The following is a 25,011-nucleotide window of genomic DNA, read 5'->3' on the forward strand; positions in this document are numbered from 1 at the left end:
ATGTGCTGTGAGTTGTGGCACTAGATGAGGAGGTATGGTGATTGGTTGGATGGCTATTTAATGGCACTTGCAGGCACTTTTGGATATTGGTATCCACTGTGCAATACAGGCTTGAAGTTAGTATGGCCTGGTGGTTGTTCTAGGTGGTGGGTGTCTGACCTGTTTTCCCTTACCAGCAGCAGTGTCTGTAAAGCTGATTCTTGTGGGTCACTCTGATGGCTCTGCTTTAGCTTTTGAAAACGCTCTATCTTGACTCTGGAAATCTTCCTGGAGTAAGTATCTCACAGAAGAATAGTATCAGGCTCATGAAGTAGGAGCTCAAGCATAAGCTTCCTTCCACCACACTCTCTACTCTGAAACTACGCTCCTGGCAGGATGTAGGACCAGCCCACTCCTACCAAGAGGGGAAAAACAGGGCCTTGTTACTTCCAACCATTGCAAACATTTCCTCTTCTTGCTGGAGTACATGGCAGAACATAACATTGTATAAAATTACATCTAAAAAAACAATTGCAGATACCCCTGGGTTTGGGTTACTGCCGATGCTACTTCTCTTCATCTACAAAGTAATGAGGGTCCTCACAACATGTTCAGACTATTGATTGCTTACCTTACTGCAAAGGATCATGGTAGCAAGTTTGTGTCTGTGACAGATTTTCAGTTTCATCATAACCTTTGAGGAGACTATTCTTCTAGAAGACCTTTTTTCAATACAATTTTGAGTGGTCATCTCAGAAACGAGTTTCAGTAATGGACATTGATTGTTCCATCTGTAAAGATTAACTTGATTTCATGGGTGTTTAATAGATGAAACAATATAAATTTTGTATGTGATGATCTAAACGATTTCTGCAAAGGTAAGATAAGGATGATGAAGTGGTAGGTGTAGCTATTGTCACATTTGTAATGGAATGAGATTAATTAGACTTTTTCTTAGTACTGCAGTAGTATATCAGGTCATCATTAACATGATCATTTAGAAATGTAATAGTCTTTTAACTGTGTTTTATGTTTTGTCATTATCACAGGTGATGGAAGTAAAAGGGCAAATGATCCATGTCCCTGAATCCAATTCTATCCTCTTTTTGGGCTCTCCTCGTGTCGACAAACTGGATGAACTGATGGGACGAGGCCTGCATCTTTCTGATATCCCAATCCATGATGCCACCCGTGATGTCATTCTAGTTGGTGAGCAGGCCAAAGCTCAAGATGGTCTTAAAAAGCGAATGGATAAATTGAAAGACACTTTGGAAAAAACTCATCAAGCTTTGGAAGAAGAGAAGAAGAAAACAGTTGATCTTCTCTATTCGATATTTCCAGGAGATGTGGCGCAGCAGCTTTGGGAAGGGAAGACTGTGGAGGCTAGGAAATTTGATGATGTCACAATGCTTTTTTCTGACATTGTGGGGTTCACAGCTGTCTGCGCAGAGTGCACACCAATGCAAGTGATTAGTATGTTGAATGAACTCTATACTAGATTTGACCATCAGTGTGGATTCCTGGACATTTATAAGGTAAGAATTTTACTCTTCTCATTGTATTTTTGAGATAGTCTGTGGAAATGCATTTTTTTTAAAGAAATCTAAAATTTGAAGGACTCATACAAAATATAGCTTTACTACATTTGTAGGTCATAGCTGAATACACATATGGATCCTGAAATGAATGGTTGAAGTAAAGATCCTCCAAGATTCACAACTAGGCTTTTCTTAACTTGTGTCCAAGATATGCACAACAGCTCAAGCACTGTGTCTAACACCACTGGCCCAAGCAGAGTGGCCTGCTTGTATTGCCCACCAGTTGCTTAAATTGAATTTTGGCCAAGATGGTGGGCAGAGAATCTCTGCATAACCGTTGCTGTTCATCTCAGCAAAAAAAGAGCTATCAAGATAATCTATTTGTCTTATGAATAAAGGACCATTTGGGTCCACCAGCCCCCAAAGAACTTGGATTGCTAGCTTTAAGACCAAAGCCAGCCATAAATATTATGTTATTATCAATACCTCAGTTTTCTGAGATTTGCCATTGACAACATCAAATACAGAACCATAAACTATAGACTAAAAAAGTTTAACCTCCACCGTGAATATATATATATATATAATTTTTTTTTTATATGAGAATCCAACATGGAATATCTCAATGAGGACAAAGTTATGACACAGTATCAGCATACAATAGATTCATGAAAAAAAAACAATCATATTCAACCAGCTTGATCAGCTTTGGCTTCCTGGGCCCCCTAGAAATGCAAGAGATGACCATTCAGCCAATTGCTGTTGGAGCTGGGTCATCTCTGGAGCCAGTGATTGGCTCAGCGGTCATTTTGTGTGTGTCGAGAGAGACCATCAAGCTGAGACTGACAGGAGATCCAGGGATCATCAGAGGATCGGTGAGGTAAATATAAAACTTGTTTTAAAAATGTTTCTTTTCAGCATTCTGAGCCAGTTTAAATATAATGGTTGGACAACCCCTTTAATATTACTTTGTAAATAAGGGAAGATTATTATTGTTGGAGCATAACCCGATAGGACATATATAAGAGTCCCCAGTAATTTAAACTTTAGGCCTCATGCACACGACCGTGGTGTGTTTTGCGGTCCGCAAATCGCGGATCTGCAAAACACGGATGGCGTCCGTGCGCGTTCGGAAATTTGCGGAACGGCACGGACAGCCTTCACTATAAATGTCTATTCTTGTCCGCAAAGCGCGGACAAGAATAGGACATGTTATATTTTTTCAGCGGGGCCATGGAACGGAGCAACGGATGCGGACAGCACACGGAGTGCTGTCCGCATCTTTTGCGGCCCCATTGAAGTGAATGGGTCCGCATCCGAGCTGCCAAAACTGCGGCTCGTATGCGGACCAAAACAACAGCCGTGTGCATGAGGCCTTAAGCACAGTTAGCTATTATGGTACCAGAGAGATTAAATAGTACCAATGCAGGTTGTGTTGATACCAATACTATATAGACCAAAATGTCATCAATGTAGAAAGACAACATAGGACCACAAGGTACGTCAGTACCATCAGCAATGTTGGTACTACTACAGTAGGTCAAAACCAAAAAATTGTTGGCAAAATCACGAATGTCAGAAATCTGATCTTTGACCATCAGCACATGCATCAACCGTGGTGTATGAATGCTTGACAGGTGTCCCATTGTCAAATTATGCATAAAGCACTGTCCAAGCAATCTCAGTATAAGGCCTCCTGCACACAAACGTGTTTTTTTCCGTTTATGGTCCATTTTTTGCATTCCGTAAACGGACTGTATATGGAACCATTCATTTCAATGGATCCGCAAAAAAAACGGAAGGTACTCCGTATGCCTTCTATTTCCGTATTTCCTTTTTTCCCGTTCCGTTCAAAGATAGAACATGTTCTATTATTGTCCGCATAACGGACCAGGATAGTACTGTTCTATCAGGGGCCAGCTGTTCCGTTCCGCAAAAAACACGGATGTCATCTGTATTTTTTGCAGATCCATTTTTTGCAGACAGCAAAATACTGAAAAAGCCATACGGTCGTGTGAAAGAGGCCTAAGGGCTTATGCAAACGTATTTTCTTTCTACTTCCGTTCCGGGTTTTTTGCAGACCATATGCGGAACCATTAACTTCAATGGGTCCACAAAAACAATGGAAGGTACTCCGTGTGCAATCTGTTTCCGTATTTCTGTATTTCCGTTCCGCAAAAAAGTAGTGCATGTCCTATTATTGTCTGCAAATCACGGTCCGAGGCCCCATTCAAGTCAATGGGTTCGCAAAAAATACGGAATGCACACGGAACACAATCCGTATGTCATCCGTATGTCATCCGTATGTCATCCGTATTTTGCGGATCCATACTGTAGAAGTGCTATGCCCAGCCCTTACTGCTCATGTGTTTGGTGATTAATAAGTTACTGTTTCCGTTTCCGATCCACAAAACACTGATCAAATACGGAAACCATATGGATATGTTTTGTGGAATAACGGAACGGAAGAGGACTTAAATCAGTGGGGAAAAAAACTTAGATACGGAACAAAGGATCCGTGAAAAACTGACCGCAAAACAACAACGGTCGTGTGCATGAGCCCTAAGTACGTATGCAGATAGTTACTGAAGAAAAGACCTCACAGACATCACCCAGGTCCAGATGACTAAACGACTAACTAAAGGTCAGAATCAAGAAATCCCAAAATGCTGGTATCTTGATGTTCTAAAACTGGCATGCTCAACCTGCGGCCCTCCAGCTGTTGTAAAACTACAACTCCCACAATGCCCTGCTGTAGGCCTATAGCTGTAGGCTGTTACGGCATGCTGGGAGTTGTAGTTTTGCAACAGCTGGAGGGCCGCAGGTTGAGCATACCTGTTCTAAAACATGGACTACCTGAATTGCATGGAAACAAGCCACTGTACTTTTGGCGCATTTTCTTTATACAATATTTTATGTAGTAGTATTCCAAATGGGAAAAGATAAAAGTATGGTATGCAATGTACAGTAACACAACGTTAGATCTTGTAGGTCCTCCCTTCCCCCCATGGAACAGTGGTATGGGAACGAGACACAATTTGCATCCTGATGCAATGGCGTCTTTGATCCAGCATTCCAGCTCTTTTCTCGACTAGCTGAATTCCCATGTTTAGTTAGAAGGATTTCCCTCTCGGGAGCACAAGCATTGCAGTTCCCATGTTTATTACTTTTAGCTGGATGAAAATATTTTCCCTTCCGAAAAGAACCGTGAACTAGGAATAACAATTAACCCTTACAGACTGCATACATAAAACAACTCCAGTTAGCCTAAAGGCAATATCTATAATAAAGCTCCAGTTTGGAGACCAGTTTAAAATGTTTTCACCTGAGCAATAATTTTTTATTTATTGAAATATTCAAATATTTTGAACAGTTTTGATTACATGTTTGGCGTCAGCTTCCTCAGGGGTGGAAGCTGACACGAAACACGTGTTGGGGTGTCCTGTGGAGGTGCTAATTTTGGTCTGTATCATTTTTTTATGTATTGCACGTTATTTTGGCTTGTATTACACTTTTAACACTTGCTTTTTTTGCTCTTTATTATACTTGTAAAATGACCATATTGTATGCACTCTCCAGTGGTTTTGGCTTATGATACCGTATCATGTACAGTACAGACCAAAAGTTTGGACACACCTTCTCATTCAAAGAGTTTTCTTTATTTTCATGACTATGAAGGCATCAAAACTATGAATTAACACATGTGGAATTATAGACATAACAAACAAGTGTGAAACAACTGAAAATATGTCATATTCTAGGTTCTTCAAAGTAGCCACCTTTTGCTTTGATTACTGCTTTGCACACTCTTGGCATGCTCTTGATCAGCTTAAAAAAAAACAAAAAAAAAACGAATATTCGAAATAGCGAATTTATAGTGCTATATTCGAAACATTCGCGAATTTGCGAAGTGCTGATATTAGCAAAAAAAAAAATCGCTATTCAAATATCCGCGCTCAACACTAGTTGTGAGCGACCGTGTGATGTCTATTGAGCAATCAGGATGGAAGGCTCTGTAATTATCATACCTGCAGATTATATCATTGTCATCTCATAAATGCTCTTTAGAAAATGGTCATAGATTCTCATTAAAGATTCCAGTATATAGTATAACACTTCCTGCTTTGGAGAGATAGAGGAAAGGAGTACTACAATCCCCTTCCTGGCGTTTATCCATACATTTAGGAAGAGTTGCACCGAGAATTGTTTGCAACTCCCATTCTGCACTTTTGTAAAGAGAGATGTTTATCTTCTACATCTGGCCTGGTTACTGGCTCTAGCACCATTCGGCGACCATAGCACCTACTTCTCCCACCTTGCATCCACACCAATCCTACAACCCAAGGGCAACCCAACTAGCATCAGGCAGGGGCCCCAACATAAGAGCGTACCCAGTAGGAAGAACGGGTGCGCCCTCCTATCACTGCTCTAGCCCTAGGGAGCATCTGTGTGAGGATTACTGCAATGAATATTTATTGCAGCCAAAGGGCCTCACTACACACTGCGCTCTGGCACTAACATATATTTCATATTGGGGAGTTTTCCTGTCAGGCTGCTCAGCCATGATGGTATATCATAGCAGATCGCATCATTACCATCAGGGCAGGGCAGTGAGGCCTCGCCCCCTCGCTCCCCTATACAGCTCTGCAAGTGAAGGCAACGAATCCTACTCACATTGTTGCCTGTGGCCATTCCTACGCACATTGTTGCCTGTGGCCATTCCTACGCACATTGTTGCCTGTGGCCATTCCTACGCACATTGTTGCCTGTGGCCATTTTAAATCATTTTCGGACCCCTTTAAGGTCTTGCCACAGTATACCAATAGGATTCAAGTCAGGACTTTAACTCGGCCACTCCTAAATCATTCCCGGAGAACCCCTTTAAACAGTCAGTTCATGAGTGAAAACCAATGTAAATGTACAACAATTCCACAAATAAAATAGATCAAAATTCCTCTACAGCGATGTAAAAGACTCATTGGAAGTTATCGCAAACGCGAGGGCGGCACACCAATTTTAGGGTGTGGAGAGGCAATTATTTTTTAACATGGTTTTGAATTAATCAATAAATGGAAGAAGAGAGTTCACAGGCACTCTCCTATCAGTGACCCTAACAACCCCCAGCTACTTTATAGGTCCTCCCACCCACCTAGTTACATAGACACTCCCCGATCACTGCCCCTAACAATGCCCAGCTAGTTTATAGCCCCTCTCACCCAGCTATTTAAAAAGAACAATAGCGCTAAAAAAATCATATTACAAAATTACAGAGACTTTCATACAGGATTATTTTAAAGGATGTTGAATTTGTTGGAAAACCCCTTTAATATGTTCTTAGGTAGTTTTCCTTTAACCCCTTAAAGGGACACTGACAGGCCCAATAAGCATATTTAGCTATCTATATGACTGCACAGGTCTTTTAATGTGTATTAAAATCATATAAGTATACCCCCTGTCCACCTTATAAATACAGTAAACTCATGTTTTATAACCTGATAGAATCGTCTACTTTTTTCTGCCCAAGGGGCGGTGTTTCAGCTTCACTTGTGCCCAGCCAGCCGCGCCCCAACTGCCGCTTTGAAGCACCGCCCATCTCATCAATATTCACTTTGCTGGGCGGCTTCTGCTGTCCCCGATGTTCTGAGATCCCGCGCATGCCCAGTAGAAAGCTATGGGATCTCGGAACGTCGGGGACAGCAGAAGCCGCCCAGCGAAGTGAATATTGATGTGCTGGGAGGCGCTTCAAAACAGCAGTTGGGGCTGATGCTGGCTGGGCGCAAGAGAAGCTGAAACGCCGCCCCTTGGGCAGAAAGAAGACGAGTCTATCAGGTTATAAAACATGAGTTTACTGTATTTATAAGGTGGACAGGGGGTATACTTATATGATTTTAATACACATTAGAAGACCTGTGCAGTCATATAGATAGCTAAATATGCTTATTGGGCCTGTCAGTGTCCCTTTAAGGACACATTTCACCTTAAAGACGAGGCCATTTTTTGCAAATCTGACCAGTGTCACTTTATGTGTGAATAACTTTAAAACGCTTTTAGTTATCCAGGCCATTCTGAGATTGTTTTTTCATCACATATTGTACTTCACATATTATACTTCATGACACTGGTAAAATGGAGTAAAAAAAAATCATTTTTATTTATAAAAAAATACCAAATTTACCAAAAATCTTAAAAAATTTGCAAATTTCCAAGTTTCAATTTCTCTACTTCTATAATACATAGTAATACCTCCAAAAATAGTTATTACTTTACATTCCCCATATGTCTACTTCATGTTTGGATCATTTTGGGAATGCCATTTCATTTTTTGGGGATGTTACAAGGCTTAGAAGTTTAGAAGCAAATTTTCTTAAACCCACTTTTGAAGGACCAGTTCAGGTTTGAAGTCACTTTGTGAGGCTTAAATAATAGAAACCACCTCAAGGTATTCAAAACAGATTTTAAAAATGTCGTTAACCCTTTAGGTGTTCCACAAGAGTTAACGGCAAATGGAGATAAAATTTCAGAATTTAAATTTTTGGGCAAATTTGTAATTTTAATCCATTTTTTCCAGTAACAAAGCAAGGGTTACCAGCCAAACAAAACTCAATATTTATTGCCCTGATTCTGTAATTTGCAGAAACACCCCATATGTGATTGTAAACTACTGTACGGGCACATGGCAGGGCGTAAAGGGAAAGTAGATCGCAACTTTTTTGTACCATGCCCGGGTTTTGCACATGGAGTTATATGGCTTGAGGACTTGATCAGAGAGATCGACTCCTCCCATATACCGATTGTAGTCGACGATACAATCGGGCTTGCGGACCGTTTGCCGCGGTACCTCGCACAGGGACAGGGGTGATGCCGTTACCGTGAATTGTGGACAGTACAAGGACATCCCTCTTGTCCTTATATATGACCAGCAACAGGCTTCCACTGGTAAGGGCACGAGTCTCACCCCTGGGGATAGGTACCTGTAGGGGGTGGGTAGGAAGGCCGCGTTGATTTTTCCGCATGGTCCCACAAGCGGACGTGGATCTGGCGGTGAGGGACTGGAACAAGGGGGTACTAGTATAAAAGTTATCCACGTACAGGTGGTAACCCTTATCTAGCAGTGGGTGCATAAGGTCACACACAAGTTTCTTGCTAACACCCAGAGTGGGGGGACATTCTGGGGGTTGAATACGGGTATTTCGCCCCTCGTACACACAAAACTTGTAAGTGTACTCTGAGGTACTTTCACAAAGTTTGTACAGCTTCACGCCATACCTCGCACGCTTAGAGGGAACATATTGTCAGAAAATGAGTCTCGTACAAGTGTGGGCCACAGGGTCCCTGGCATTGCGGTCCCCTTGCTCCGCCTGGCGGCGTCTCCGCCGCCTTGGGGGCTCATTATCATCGCTATAGTCAGAGGCAAGCTGGGCGTATGCCTCCTCCGCCATAGGGGAGTGTGTGTGCGTGCGTGGAAAACTTTATTTAGCGTGCGTGTGTGTGGGGGCATGGGTGTTAGCGGACTTTGCCCTAAACCTAACAGAAAAAAAAAGGCTAAATAAAAAAAGATAAAAACCCCAGAAAAAGGCAAAAAAAAAAAAAATGGGCGGGGGGAGGGCAAGCTGCAACACCCCTTGGGGGGGTCTAGGGTCACACAGCTGTACTGTGGACCCAGGGCCGTCTTTAACGCGGGGCAAAAGGGGCAGCTGCCCCGGGCCCAGTTGCTACTGGAGGGCACAAGACAGCTGCCTCTTGAGCCCCGCTGGCTGTACTAGTACATTACTCACTATCTAAGTAGCGCAGCAAGATGGATGGACGGCAGTGTAACATCACTCACTTCGTCACGCGTCGCTTCATTAATAAATTGGGAAGAGCAGGCACATGACGCAGTGAGTGACGTTACGCTGCCGTCCGGCCGGCCTGCCTGCCTGCTACGCTACTTTGATAGTGAGTAGTAGTACAGAGCAGGTAACGGGAGGGCTCCCCCATCTGCAGATGCTCGCAGATCAGCAGGCACTCGGCCCTTTCCATCACTGCCCCCTCCAGTTGAGTCCCTTGGAGCCCACATTGATCTCCGCATCTCAGCCGGTCTCTCCGCACCTCCTGAAGGCTCCGCACTGCCCCCCAAAGTTTATCCCGGGCCTCCGTCCACTGTCCCCGGGAAAAGAGAGAGACCCCATCCCAGAAGAACTTGGGGAGCTGCAGGGTTAGGGAGTGGACCAGCCCCAGGCTGAGGAGCATCATAGGGGTCTGCATGCTGGGGGGCTTCTGGGGAAGCAGGAGAGACAGGCCCCACCAAATATGACATCCCAGGCAAAGGAGGAGGAGAGGGAGGGGGCAGGTAGGTCGGCCAACGTGGACAAGGGGAACAAACAGCCCAAATCTGCCATACAGAGGGGGGAGCAGCAATATAACAGAGGACTGGGGAGTGGGTCGGTCTGCAGTATGCAATGTAAAAATCTACAGGTCAGAGGAGGCTGCCTGTTATGGGGGGATCCACAGATTCTCTTCATAACAGTGTCATCCACAGATTCCCCCCTTAACAGTGAGTCATCCACAAATGCCCCATAACAGTGCGTCATTCACAGTTGCCCCATAACAGTGCGTCATCCACAGATCCCCCCATAACTGTGCGTCATCCACAGATCCCCCATAACAATGTCATCCACAGTTGCCCCATAACAGTGCGTCATCCACAGATCTCCCCATAACAGTGCGTCATCCAAAGATCCCCCATAACAGTGTGTCATCCACAGATCCCCCATAACAGTGTGTCATCCACAGATCCCCCATAACAGTGTGTCATCCACAGATCCCCCATAACAGTGCATGATCCAAAGTTGCACATGTAACAGTGTGTCATCCACAGATGCCCCCATAACAGTGTCATCCACAGATGCCCGCATAACAGTGTCATCCACAGATCCCCCATAACAGTACGTCATCCACAGATCCCCCATAACAGTACGTCATCCACAGATCCCCCATAACAGTACGTCATCCACAGAACCCCCATAACAGTACGTCATCCACAGAACCCCCATAACAGTACGTCATCCACAGATCTCCCATCAGGGCTGTCTTTAATGCGGGGAAAAAGGGGCAGCTGCCCATAAAATTCAATGACATCGTCATAAAATATGTTACCTCCGCTCGGTCGGCTCTGTGTCCCGATCCTATCCTTCACTATGCAAGCGGCATGGCTCGCATAGTGAAGGACTTACTTGCTTGCTCTTCTTCCCGACCTCCCCTGCCCTTTGCATATGCCACGCACTGTGACGTCACGCGGATGCACTGCAACGCTAGGGTGAGCCAAGTTCCGGGTGAGCCAAGCCCAGAGCACTGATCCTGAGCCGCTGGAGTCTTCAGAACAGTAAGTATTTACAGTCATTCACTGGACTCTACCAGATGTGTGGATTAAAAAAACAATTTGTGTGTGTTGTGGTGGAGGGCGTGATTGCATGCTAGGGTGTTGGAAGGCGGGATCCAGGGGGCCCAAGTAAATTCTTGCCCGGGGTCCAATCAATATTAAAGACGGCCCTGTGTGGACCCCAGACACCCGATCAGGGTGATGCAACAGTGAAACTTTATTTTTATTTATTTTTTTCCCCTAAACTTTCCCTGAATATCCCTGCCTAACCTAACCTTTCCCTAACCTGTCCCTAAAGTACCTTTTAGTGCCAGATGGCACTGTGGACGGTCAGAAGGGGGTTGCTGTGCACAGATCCGACGCAGGCTGCTCTCCTCGCTCCTGGACACAGAATGGAGGAGGAGAGCAGAGCTGCAGTAAGTTAAACCTCCCGCCCGCCCTGCAGCCAATCGGAAGCGATCCTGAGAGGTTGCTTCCATTTAGTTATTGATTCTACTGTTGAAGCCTTCTGTGACAAGAGAATTAAAGAATTCTGCCCCCTTGTACTATAGTGTCAGAGGGAATGAATTGCTGCTGTTATAAAGTGCTGTTTTTTTTTAAGAGTTTTTTTTTTAAACTGCATAATGTGTCTCTCCAGCAGGGCGACGGGATAGCTTGGGTAATAGCTCTCCGAAAGAGCAGCCAATTAGCTTGATTGGCCACTGCTGCAGTACAGTAAATGTATTCATGCTGATATAAATCTACAAGCTGCCCTTCAATATCGTGTGCACCCATGTGTTATATCATAAATTACATTTTTTCATTTTTTTTTTTATAGGAAAATCAGCAACACTTAAAGGGGTTTTCAGAGATTTTGATTGGTATCTGATCGGTGAGGGTCCAACACCTAGGACCCTCACCGATTAGCTGTTTGAGAAGGCGATGGCTAAGCCCCATTCACTTCAATGAGGCTGAGCGTGATACCAATCACAGCCACGATCAAAAGTAAGGCGCTGTGCTTGGTGAGCTGCAGAAAGGCCGCGGCGCTCACAGAAGCGCCGGTGCATTCTCAAAGAGCTGATCGGCAGGGTTCCTCGGTGTCGGACTCCTGAGCATAGGTCATCAGTATCAAAATTTCGGAAAACCCCTTTATTCCTGTATTATGTCAAGAATGGGGGAGGGGTGCAGAGCAAAGTGATGTCCTTGCTCACCGGACTGCAGAGCAGCAAAGTGGAAAAAATTGCGGCTTTCCACAGAAAGTTTTGCAACTTTTTAAGCAAATTTTTAAGTGAACCTCGCATAGTCTGACCCTACAGTCCCACTCCCATGCATCTGACGCCTGTTCCGAGCGTATATACATTTAGTAGTTTTGAAACACTATAAGTAGAAGATCGAAGGGAATGTAACTACAGGATCAGACAACACAAGGTTAGTTTGTAGTCTGTAACCATAGAGACACATAGGATCTGTGTGGGTGCTGTGGACACAAAACTCAAAAAATAGTAATTGTGTTTGTGGTCATGGCTACGGCCAAGAGGTATCCAAAGAACCCTAGGGAGAAAACAACGGGAACAACCTAACCCAGCTAGGCGTGTCTTAGCTGACCTGACTAAATGGCTTGTTGTGTGCCCTAAGCCATGATCGTGGGTAGGCCTATAAGTGGGCATACCCTGTGGAAATGAGAAGATAAGGGAGGGAGGGTGGGGCACCTGAAAACACACACCTGTGAGTGAGGGTGTGGCTCGTATATGAAGAGCCTCCGCCCCTCCCACAAATGCAGGCTGACTAATCAGCCTTACCAACTTGTGGTCATGGCTACGGCCAAGAGGTATCCAAAGAACCCTAGGGAGAAAACAACGGGAACAACCTAACCCAGCTAGGCGTGTCTTAGCTGACCTGACTAAATGGCTTGTTGTGTGCCCTAAGCCATGATCGTGGGTAGGCCTATAAGTGGGCAAAAACCAAGCCAAGTAGGGTAGAAAGGAATTTGAATGGCAACTGATCCCCAAGCCAACTGCAAGGCATCCAGGATCTAGAGCGAAAGTTCGGGGTGTGTGAGGCAAGACCAGTAGGAAACCTACAACCCATCTTGTGGATGACAAGGCCAGAGACATGATGCTCAATATTGCGGATATTGCACCAAATCGGAATGGAGGACCGAGAATACGTTGTGAAATAAACCAACTGAAACTTGTAAAGTTTGGTTCTAGTGCGAGTACTGGCAATGCCCTAGCGTCAGGAGATCGTGGGACCAAAGCCTAACTGCCTAGACTATGCAGGAATGAGGGCCAAAAAGAACCATGTAGATAGGAAGAGAATCCTTGAATAGTTACCCAGACAACAGCTATCCGCGCGTTGTTCTACTGTGCGCCCCTGAGAATTGTTTTTACGCTTGAGACGTGAAGACCGACCTACTATCTGAATCTTCTACCGTGAGAAAATGCTGGACCTTGTCCAAAATCCGATTCAACGTGGTTGTAGGGAGTCGGAGGTTAGTGGGGCAAGAAGCTATGAAGCCATAATATACAAGATTCTGTCTATGCCCTCCCATGCATGAGGGAATGCAATGCAATGAAGCTACTGGCGAAAATGAATTCCTGGTCGTGGTAAAAAGGCAAAGACTTTGCGCGGGGACCTGGTTGACAAGATATGATCGACTACGATCAGAAACTGAAATGCTAGAGCGAATTGCCCTACTTGTTCTTCCTCTGGCAGGACCTGAACGAAAGCATGAACAATTAAAGAAAGACGAAATATCTGCGTAAGACATGACAATAATGCTGTAGGGCGAACCGGACCAGTTTGCGGTCAAAACATAAAATGAGCGATCAACATGGATTATTAGGAAATTAGGGAAGCAGGTATGTATGCGATACATAGGGGCCAAATCAGCTTAGATGCACAGATGGACAACCAACCAGGCAATCAGCCCAGCAGGTTTGAAAACAGTCGTCGGGCCCCCGAAGCCATGGGGCCGAAGCAGGTCGTCGGGCCCCCGAAGCCATGGGGCCGAAGCAGGTCGTGGGGCCGAAGCAGGTCGTCGGGCCCCCGAAGCCATGGGGCTGAAGCAGGTCGTCGGGCCCCCGAAGCCATGGGGCCGAAGCAGGTCGTTGGGCCCCCGAAGCCATGGGGCCGAAGCAGGTCGTCGGGCCCCCGAAGCCATGGGGCCGAAGCAGGTCGTTGGGCCCCCGAAGCCATGGGGCCGAAGCAGGTCGTCGGGCCCCCGAAGCCATGGGGCCGAAGCAGGTCGTCGGGCCCCCGAAGCCATGGGGCCGAAGCAGGTCGTCGGGCCCCCGAAGCCATGGGGCCGAAGCAGGTCGTCGGGCCCCCGAAGCCATGGGGCCGAAGCAGGTCGTCGGGCCCCCGAAGCCATGGATTAACATGGAGCGATCAACATGGATTATTAGGAAATTAGGGAAGCAGGTATGTATGCGATACATAGGGGCCAAATCAGCTTAGATGCACAGATGGACAACCAACCAGGCAATCAGCCCAGCAGGTTTGAAAACAGTCGTCAGGCCCCCGAAGCCATGGGGCCGAAGCAGGTCGTCGGGCCCCCGAAGCCATGGGGCCGAAGCAGGTCGTCGGGCCCCCGAAGCCATGGGGCCGAAGCAGGTCGTCGGGCCCCCGAAGCCATGGGGCCGAAGCAGGTCGTCGGGCCCCCGAAGCCATGGGGCCGAAGCAGGTCGTCGGGCCCCCGAAGCCATGGGGCCGAAGCGGTCGTCGGGCCCCCGAAGCCATGGGGCCGAAGCAGTCGTCGGGCCCCCGAAGCCATGGGGCCGAAGCAGTCGTCGGGCCCCCGAAGCCATGGATCAACATGGAGCAATCAACATGGATTATTAGGAAATTAGGGAAGCAGGTATGTGTGCGATACATAGGGGCCAAATCAGCCTAGATGCCCAGATGGACAACCAACCAGGCAATCAGCCCAGCAGGTTTGAAAACAGTCGTCGGGCCCCCGAAGCCATGGGGCCGAAGCAGTCGTCGGGCCCCCGAAGCCATGGGGATTATTTTTTTTTTTTAATTATAACTATGAAAAGTGACATGAATAAGGTGCACGTGAATTAAACCATGAGCCTGACCGATGTGGCAGGCGATACCCAAGATAAACTACGTGGCCTGAATAACATGCAAGGCGAAATATCGTTAGGAACGAGACCTGATCGACGTGGAAGGTGACCCCAATAGTTCAACTGCATGACCTGAAAAGACGAAGGGAAACGTGACAGAAAATGGAGATAATAACGGACATTAACTAAAATTAATAACATAAGCTGGCAAGCAGGTAAAGATATGAGTCATTCAAAAGCATAGCTGCACAGGTGGACAGGCAACCATTGGTCAGACCCCTGAAGCCATGGGGCTGAAGCAACCACCAGGGGCCCATGGGGCCGGGCAGCCGCCGGGATTCGAACCTTAGAATTAAGGACGGCTGGGGAAAAGATTGGGCCTTAACCCAACGGGTTTAGTAAGCAACTGGGACTCGATAACCTAGAAAGACAAAGACATGGACTCGCATAACCACCAACAGAGACCTGGGACACTAACCAGCCTACAACCATGTCGTACCCTTAACAAACAAAACATGAAAGCGGTCAAGGGGCCCCTGGAGCCATGAGGCCGGATCGGTCATAGGGCCCCCGAAGCCAGAGGGATGACGTTGCGGTGACGATAAGTAATTAAAACGTAAGCCGGACCTGATGGCATATGAAGCGACTTGAATGATTGGATTGGCTAGAAGGTAGCCTAAGGAACATGACTGCCAACAGGCGTTAAAAATATAGACATTAGTAATCCGAAGCACGTGCAAACATAAAACACTAACCACCGCGAACCATAAACGTAAACATGAAATGCCTGGGGCATTGCAAGTTCGCTAAGAGAAGTCTCTTATCGTGACAAACAAATGAACAGCTTGTGAAAACATAGCAGGAAACGTACTCCAATCGGCCCACTGACCTCCGCTGAGGAGCTGTCTGGTGAACTGGGGCAGGAGACCAATCTGAGTGAATACGAACCAGAAGTAACAGGAGACCAGTCTGAGTGATCATGAACCAGGATTAAACAGAAACTAGGCCTATGGAATGTAACAGACCACCGAGGAAGGGAACGTAAGCCTGGAAAGAACGCAGTTATGTTTGTCAGGAGAGAGCTACCAGAGCGGTGGGTGCAGACTGCCCCGGTGAGATTGAGCAAAACCATGATGTAGCAATAAACAGGAGAATGCAGCTTTGAGTGGGAGCAGAGTACAACACATGATGTAACAACAAATGGGTGAATGCAGCTTTGGATGTGAGTGGTACCTAAAAACATGGTATAGGCGCAGTTCTGAGTATGGGTAGCGCATGAAAAGCATGGTATAAAGCAGACGTATAAATGCAACCTGAAAGTGAGCAGAGTATTGACGTGATGCGAAAGCAGACATGTGGACGCAGCTCTAGTAGTGAAAGGAGTATAGGACAAGATGTGAAAAGCAGACATGCGGACACAGCATTGGATGTGAACGGAATATTAACTTGATGTGACCGCAGACATGGAAAGCGGCTTTGGTGAGTGGGGTATACAACCTGGTGTAGCAGTAGAAATGTGAACACAACTTTGGGTATAAGCAGAGCATGAAAATTGGTATAAAACGCAGCTCTGGTTGTGAGTGGAGCAAGGTGGGAATACCTGGGTGGTGCTTCCAGAGCATGAAAACGGAGTAACAGTAGCAGCTATGGCTGTAAGCCGAGTATACAACATGTAATAACAGGCATGTAATACGGATCCGGCTGTCGGCTGGGTACGGAATGAGATGTAACAGCCAACAGGTGAGCGCAGCTTGAATGTGAGACCAATCTGAGTGAATACGAACCAAGAGTAGAAAAGTGCAGTACAGTGAAGACGTGCGGATGCAGCATAAGACATGAAATAAAATCCGAAAGTGTAAATGCCGCTCAGGATAACAGCGGAGCATGAAAGTATGAGATTGTGGATAAGCTCTGCCTGTATATTTATGTTTAAATTGTACTGGAGCTGTCATTTGGCATTCCGGCCACTAGAGGCCGCTGTTTTGCAGCACAGTTAGCATGCTTCTGGGTGAACCAGGAAGTAATGATCTGACATGGTGGAAGGATTGTGCTGTGAGGGACTGAATCCGATTCCATCCTGGCTTGCAGATGTCCGGCAGTGAATGGATACTCAAAGGAAGGAGAGTATCTGCTGTCCCCTGTCTGGATCCAGCACTTTGAAAGAGAGGTTGTCCCAGGAAGACCAGTTCCAGTGTATGGACAGAAAACCTTAGCATCAAGCAAGGCCGCACGGTTGCTGAGAGCTTGGTGGCCATCCCGGGTAAGCGGCATCCTAGGGCCCAGAACGGACGCAGGTCAGTACACCTGATTACCAATTGTACTTCACTGTTTGGCGCCTAAAGTAACAGAGACTAGCCTAGGCCTTGTATGCGCTAGTTAGATAGGGTTATAGCTTTGTTAGGTCTTACTGTACTGGACTGCAGCGCAGTAATTGACTTGCAGGCTCTGCTGCGTCTGCCACCGGTTAGGTGTGTCTTCTATAGCGGCACAGTACAACTTGTAGGCTCTGCTGTGTACGCCAGCAGGCTAGGCCTGTCCCTCGGACAGGGATGGTGACTGTGGGCCTGGGGTATTACTTATACTGTTTGTACTTGTGTTAATACTGTTTCCAAAGTAAAGTTTATATTCTTGCATATAAAGCTGGTGTCAGTGTTGCTTCCATGTCTGTGACTTTGCTGTGTCCTGGGGAGCCCACCCCGGTACACGGCTTACGAAAGTGAAATACATGAAGTTTAAAGATGGTGGTAGCGGGGGGAGGGGGGGGGAGACACATGGCAAGGAACAGCTACAGCAAGAGGCCTAAACAATAAACACTGCGTCCGATCTCCAAACATGACGTCACGTGCAGCCCGGGTAACTCTTACTTCAGCCGGATTGCTGTAAAGAAACTTTTCATACGAGACGAACGAAGCAAAGTGAAACTTGTAAGATTTATAGGAACCAACTCTTATTACCAACAAACAAAAATGAAAAGCAAATGGAAGTATTTAGGCCCAAACGAGCAAACCTGAGGTAGCAGATTCTGAGGAGAAGCCTCCCGTTCGCTAGCAAAGTCGGATCCGACCGGCCTGGAGAGACGGCCCCGGCCCAACCTACTTACGTAATATGGCGCGTGCATGCTATGGTAGCAGAGAGCAAAATAACAAGCTCCATGCTGCAAAGAAGAATCCTACCACCAGAGAAGCTAGTCTGCTAATGGCACCTGAAAACACACACCTGTGAGTGAGGGTGTGGCTCGTATATGAAGAGCCTCCGCCCCTCCCACAAATGCAGGCTGACTAATCAGCCTTACCAACTAATGTAGATTGCAAAGTCTGACACGCGGCACCCCCACAGATCAGTTTCTGGAGGAGGTGGATCTCCATGCGAGTGCGGCTTCCCGTCTATTACACTGCCCCTTGACTCCCTTGCAGTGGCAGCGCAGTGTAATCATGAGTTCTCACTCTATTCCAGTGAATGGAAAGAGTACTTGTAATTACCCTGCACCACCGAGACTTCCAAGATAACCGCCAGTGTAATGAACAGGAAGCAGCGCACGCATGGAGGGCCGCTTGCTCGTCAAAGAGCTGATCGGCAGGGGTGCTGGTTGTCGGATCCCCGCCGATCTGATATTGATGACCTATCCTGAGGATAGGTCATCTATACACATGGAAGGACAACCCCTTTAAGTTGTTGTCCAGCCACTTAAAGTTTTTCGAAAACCACTTAGAATAAAATATTAAAATAAATACTACTTACCTTACCAACCCCAAACTTCTCTTGTCCCCTGCCAGTCTCTGTTCTTCCTGCTCCTTCAGTGATGTATGGACACGGACATGTGTCTGCTGCTGCTAGTCATTGTCTGTAGTGGTGATGTGTCAGCACTACCGAGGTCAGCACTGCGGCCGGTTTAATTGGCTGCAGTGGTCATAGATCCTTGTCAACACATTATCACTGGAGCAGTAGGAAATGAATGTGGGAGCCAAGGAGGTCTCATCACAGGAGGCTTGTGGGATGGTAAGGTGGGTATTATTGCTTGTTTTGAAGCATTGGAAGAAGTTTTTTTTAGAAGAGGCAAATGGTCAATTTCTTTAGAAGATACAGCTCTGGCTCCCACCACTAGGAGGAGCTTTGGAGTTTATTGCCTACTGTTTTATTATGAATTCAAAGGATAAACAGTCTGCAGTAAACTCATAAGCTCCCTCTAGTGGTTGCTGTAGACAGGCAGAATTTCATCCTATGACTATATGTATGCAGGGAAACAAAACAGAACTTTGAGTGCTATAATGATATCTTAAGAAATGAATCAGTAAAATGTTGATTCTATTTGCACATTCAGTAGCTGTCAACGAATATTTGGCTCTCTACGATAAGAGCATTTGTGTACTATTTGCATAAATGGATGGTGTGTCACATAAATAAGTTGAGTGCTCTAATTGAGTGCACTTGAAATCTATAGTACAGTGCACTTTACAGGTTATGTTTAGTGTTCGTGGATTTGCTAATCTTCTTATTTTTAACCTTATTATGTTATTGTCTGTGACAAACAACTATTTGCCTTGATTCGCAATTTTGCCAAACGAGTTTCATTCCCTATACGTGTCGTGTGCCCTTGGCACTTATATCGCGTGGCAATACAACTTGCGCAGATCAACAGCTTGCTTGCAATCTGTTTTACAGGGTTGTCCAAAATATTTCAATAACCAGAGTTTGCAGACCATCTGGAAAAAAAAACTCATTTTATGTGAGATATTTCCCATTGGTGGTCTGTGAGGTAAGGATGGCACAAGCTCCTCGCCACCGAAGCCAGGCATAGGGAGATGGAGCCATGGCTTGTAAGAAACAAGACAGGATGAGATTATCATATTGACTGCCAGAAACATTAGCAAAAAAAAGGAAAGTACCAGTGCAATTAATTCTTATGTTCCTCATCATTTCTAAAATTTCAGAATTATTTTCCCATTACAGCCGCGCTCATTTAATGTCGATTTGTCATCACATCACATTGAGACACTAATGCAACTTCTCCAAGGAACAAACGTGTATATTACATTTTTCTTCAGTATCTTCTTTGCTATCCAGAAACAGCGCCACTGTTGTTCATGTCTGGTATTGTTTTTAAAGGGGTTGTGTCATGAAACATATTCTACCTTTTTGAAACCAGCACCTGGATCTGACTACTTTTGTAATTGCATGGTAATAAAAAAATGTATATAGCCAGTGAGTTATTCAATAAAATGTATTTGTGTAGCACCACCTTCTGTTTTTTATTTTCCTTATTTTTTTGTCATTTTATTTGTCATTTTCCCATCTTTGGGACCCACACCTATCTCTAGAACGGAGCCCACCAGTAAAGGAGAGTGTACTGCCCATATGCAGCCGCCCTCCATTCATTCCTATGGGAGTGCCAAAAATAGGCGAGCCGTGTGCTCGGCTGTTTTCGGTAGTTGCATAGAAATTAACGGGAAGCTCACCGTGATCGTGGCCACCACTCTATTCACTTCTGTGAGGCTGATGTTAATAGCCGACCCAGCGCTCAACTATTTTCGGCACTCCCAGAGAAACAAATGGAGGGTGGTCTGCTCTCCTTCACTTTGTGGGCTCTGTTCTAGAGATACGGGTGGGTCCTGCACCTATGAGACATTGGTGGCATATCCTAACAAGATACCACCGATGCTTTAGATGGGCAAACCCCTCTCATGCCAGATACTGGCGTAAATGATAGCTCAAGTCTACGCCAGCTACTCGCTGATATAGATTTGACTTTGCATATGCATCTGATTTGATCTGATTTGACTCAGTCCAGTGAACAAGACATCAAGACTAGCAAAGGGAATGCCAGCCTTGATAAATCTTGCCCTAAGTGTGAACATAGCCTAACCTAGTGACTTATTGCAGTGCAACATTCGATTCAGCACTACTGTATCCATATACGTAGTAGCCTATATGCACACGTGTATGCCAATAAACAGCTCCCTCACCACCTACCCAAGTTAAGTGCTCAGACCTGTGAAGAATATACCACATAGTGAAGATATACAGGGCATTATGTGGGGGAATAGGCTTTATATGACCCATCGTTAAAGTTAATGAAAAAATCAAACTCAACAGTCATGGCGCAGAGATGATCTCCATGACTTTAACTGTCTGATTAGGAATTTGATGAGAAAGCTGCTAGATACCAATTATCTACAGCATAAAATTAACTTGCATCTAAAACCTTAGAGGCTACGTATAATTAGGATGTCCAGGAGTCAATAATAATTAAAAGTGTCCAACATAAAATCAATGCAAAGCAGACGTGATTTATACAGTAGGTCATTTTCTGATGACACATTTCCGTTAAAACCACTCAGAGGCCACTGCCACCAATTTTCAATTGACTAGAAAACCCTTTAAGCTGGCCACGCACATTAGATTAATGTTGGTCTTGCCTGTCGATTTTTGTGGGACCGGACAACCATCCAATGTGCATAGGACATATTAACTCTTACCTGATGGCAGTTGTCAGGGGATAGAAGGTTGGATTTAAACATCCCAGGAAAGATTATCCACCCCTGTAATCTCGGGCAGTGGCATCGTATGGTTGAGTCGAGAGAGATACCAAATGAGCGTTTGGTCAACAGCTATCTTTTGCTTTCCATGTCTGTTTTATCTTCGGAGAAGATGCTGTGATGTTGACCCAACCTTTGTAAAACCCACCTTAGATGTTTGAATGCACATGACCCCTTTGATGGGAACCTCTGTGGCTGTTGACAAGTGTCTACCCTCAAAAACTAATATATGAAAATGTGTTGTGGTGAAGTATGTATTTTCCTGCCTTGATAATTAGCTTCTGGCAACAGATTTTCTTAATGATCCAGTTAACATCTCCAAGTCTCGTGACATATCTCGCTAGTGCTGCCCACAATTGATTATTGTGAGTAAATATTTGGAAAGTATCTGAATTCTCGTCCTTTTCATCAAACTCTCCATCTACATAGGTTTTGCCAGGAATAAATAAAAACAATGGAAAAGAGCAGAAGATCAGATTTTTTTTCCCAGAATACTCAAGAGCTTGCCAGCACTGTGAATCATTAAGTTGTATAAAATGCCCCGAGGTCTGTTGAGAGCTATTGCTTCTTAATTAGGCTCTCAGGGAAATCACTAAGCTTTCTAACTGAGGCACACAGGTCTTTAAAGAAAGGGCTCTGCCAGATGAACAGATCCGGTAAATCCCACCGTGAATACTTAAAACATTCCCAGTGTACAGAATACAGGGATTCCAGGAGTCGTGTAGTAACACCTCCTGTATTTAGTATGCAGAGTGATCAGTTGAGGAGGAACTATTGTATATCATGTTACTGAAAGGGCAATGTGTCATGTAAGATTAATTATTACAGTCCATTAATTAATTCCTGACGTGCACTTTCCTAGTACAACTTGTAACTAGCAGTAATGACTGCCATGTTGTCTGAGATGGTTGTGTGAGTAAATGGCCAATGATCTGTGTTGGAAAGGGGGGCTGGTAACAGAATATTTTGGGTATCATTTACTAAAGACTTGCTCTTCACTGAGAGAAAGATCCGACCGATGTATTAAGAAGAACATGTTTCTTAATAAGTTTGTCACATCTTTAGCTGTCCGTACTCTAGAACTGAAATCTTCTCAAGCCAGGAGATAGCGTAGATCTCTGGTGTAATGTGCATCAGTTTTCTGGAGCACATATTGTTAAATGAGTTTGGCTGTGGAGTTCTGACGCTCGATCCACCTCCTCACACCCACGCCTCACCCACCTTTTGTAAAAGTGGCGTATATGTTGGAGAAAGCTAAAAAGTCAAAAATTTTGTCACAAGTCAGCACTTATGACAAACTTGCCGTAGACCCCCACTGTGGTGTTCTAGATCTTGTATACCACAATCAAAGTTGTTGTCGCAGTTCTGTGTACTTGCGGTGGGGTCGGCAATGACAGACTCTAAGGCTTCTTTCACATGAGCGAGTATTCCGCGGGGGTGCAATGTGTGATGCGAACGCATTGCGCCCGCACTGAATCTGGAGCCATTTATTTCAATGGGGCTGTGTACATGTGCGTTTTTCACGCATCACTTGTGCATTGCTTGAAAATTGCAGCATGTTATATATTTAGCAATTTTCACGCAACGCTGGCCCATGGAAGTGTATGGAGCTGCGTGCAAATCGCATCAGCAAGCAAGTGCAGATGCGATGCGTTTTTCACGGATGGTTGCTAAGAGATGTTGTTTGTAAACATTCAGTTTTTTATCACGCGCATGAAAAAACACCTCAAAATGCATTGCATCTGCGTCATTAAAACGGAACAACTGAACGCGATCGCAGGCAAAACTGAATGACTTTGTTGGCAAAATCGCACATTTTTCACTGAACGCATTCGCAACACATCTGGACCTAATCCGGACACGCTCGTGTGAAAGAGGCCTAAGACTTTGGATGTTAAAAGTCCAAACAATGTTTATTTTTTCATCGAGCTCAGTACTGGGTGTCCAAGTTAAACTGTCACTTGGATGAAGCCACAGCAAATGAAGCATAAAAAAATATCAAAGAAACAACTGCCCTTCTAGGTGCTAACTATACAGTGACTTCTCTCTCACTTATGCTTTCAGCATGTAAGAAGCGTCAAGCTTTGCACAACCACTTGTTCAAACAGCCACCATGCTCTGACCATGAATGAAGCTTTCAGCCCTGTCTTTATCCCCACAGCAATGAGCCCAGCAGCTACACCTGGGTTCATCTCAAGCTAAGGGAAAATGCTGTACTGGAATAGGAGGGAATGGCAGGTCCCTCTACCAACCTACCCACCATTCCATTAAAATCCAGATCCATGAAATACATAAAACCAAAAATTCCTCAGCCAACTACACTTTGCTGAAACCACCCAGCCTCCCTTGGATTCTTTTACCTCACACATATGCATGTTCTTGGTGAGATACACCTCCCCTCCAGTACTTTACTATACACAGTGTTACACTAACCATATACAGTGTTACATTGTTTACAAAGACCCATGCATTACTTCTATAGATAATGCATATTTCCTAAACTAAAGTGAGGTCATATGTTTTACATACGGTAGCTTTTGAACATACTATTACCACAATATCAAAAGAGACAGAATAAAGATGAGCAAATTTCTTGTTTAATTTCCTATTTATTATTTTTTTATTTGATTTGGGTCCGTATCAAATATGTTCCAATTGCACTGAAAACTGATACATAATACTCTATGGTGTCATGAATGTGTATATTTAAATATACTTTCTTGTACTTCATAGGTCAAGTTTTGGTGGTAGCCTTGAACTGTTCAATCAGTGTTTTTTCATAATAAGATTTTCCCCAGTGGTATCCTCAAACTTTTTAAGTGATTTTTTATAATAAGATTTTTTTATTGCATTCCTTATGTCCCTACATAACGCTTTTCTCCCCCCAGCTCCCATTAAATACCAATTTTCAGAGCAATTGGAGCATATTTAAATGCCCCAATTGAATTACTTAATCAAGTAGTTTGAGTTCATTAGAATCAGAATTTTCTAGGAAATTAGGGACAAATTCCGAATCAGTAGAATTAAGTTGCTCATCTCTAAGACAGAAAGTGTAGCTGCAGCAAAACATTGACAAGAAAAGTCCCCTACTTTTGCCCCTTTTTATTCCCCTATTTCATTTTTTGTCTTTCTTTTTTCTCTACTACTTACTTTTCTTTTTCATCTAGTTCATCTTCTTTGACTCATACTTCCTCTTCTTATTCTTCTCCTTAATGTTTTTCATCTTTTTCTTTTTCCTTAATTTGTTTTACCTTCTTCTTTTTCCTATTCTTATTTCTCTTCTTTATTTCTCTTCCTCCCTTTTCTGCTTCTTTTCTCCTACTTTTGCTTTTTTGTCTTCTTCTTTTCCTTCTTCTTCTTTTATTTTTTTCTATTATTCCCTATTATTTCTTTTACTTAATCTTTTTTGTCTCCTACTTCCACTTTTTATTCTTTGTCTCCTTAATCTTTTTTTATAAATGTTGACAAACCACTTTCCATATTCTCATTCTTCCTTTTTCTTTTACTTCTCCTTGAACAGAGTTTCTCAGAAATGTCCTCCTGGGTTTCTTTGA

The 25,011-nt window shown here is 44.7% G+C and overlaps 1 protein-coding gene across 1 annotated transcript in view; it reads left to right on the forward strand.

Moving 5' to 3' along the window:
* Positions 1-25,011, forward strand: part of GUCY1A2 (guanylate cyclase 1 soluble subunit alpha 2) — a 252,799-nt gene that overhangs the window by 165,962 nt on the left and 61,826 nt on the right. The window contains exon 5 of the mRNA XM_044284756.1: positions 1,029-1,514. Coding sequence (XP_044140691.1) covers positions 1,029-1,514 — 486 coding nt within the window. The remainder of the gene's footprint in view (positions 1-1,028; positions 1,515-25,011) is intronic.

The sequence above is a fragment of the Bufo gargarizans genome, chromosome 3 (genome assembly GCF_014858855.1).
Source record: "Bufo gargarizans isolate SCDJY-AF-19 chromosome 3, ASM1485885v1, whole genome shotgun sequence".
NCBI classification, from domain to species: domain Eukaryota; kingdom Metazoa; phylum Chordata; class Amphibia; order Anura; family Bufonidae; genus Bufo; species Bufo gargarizans.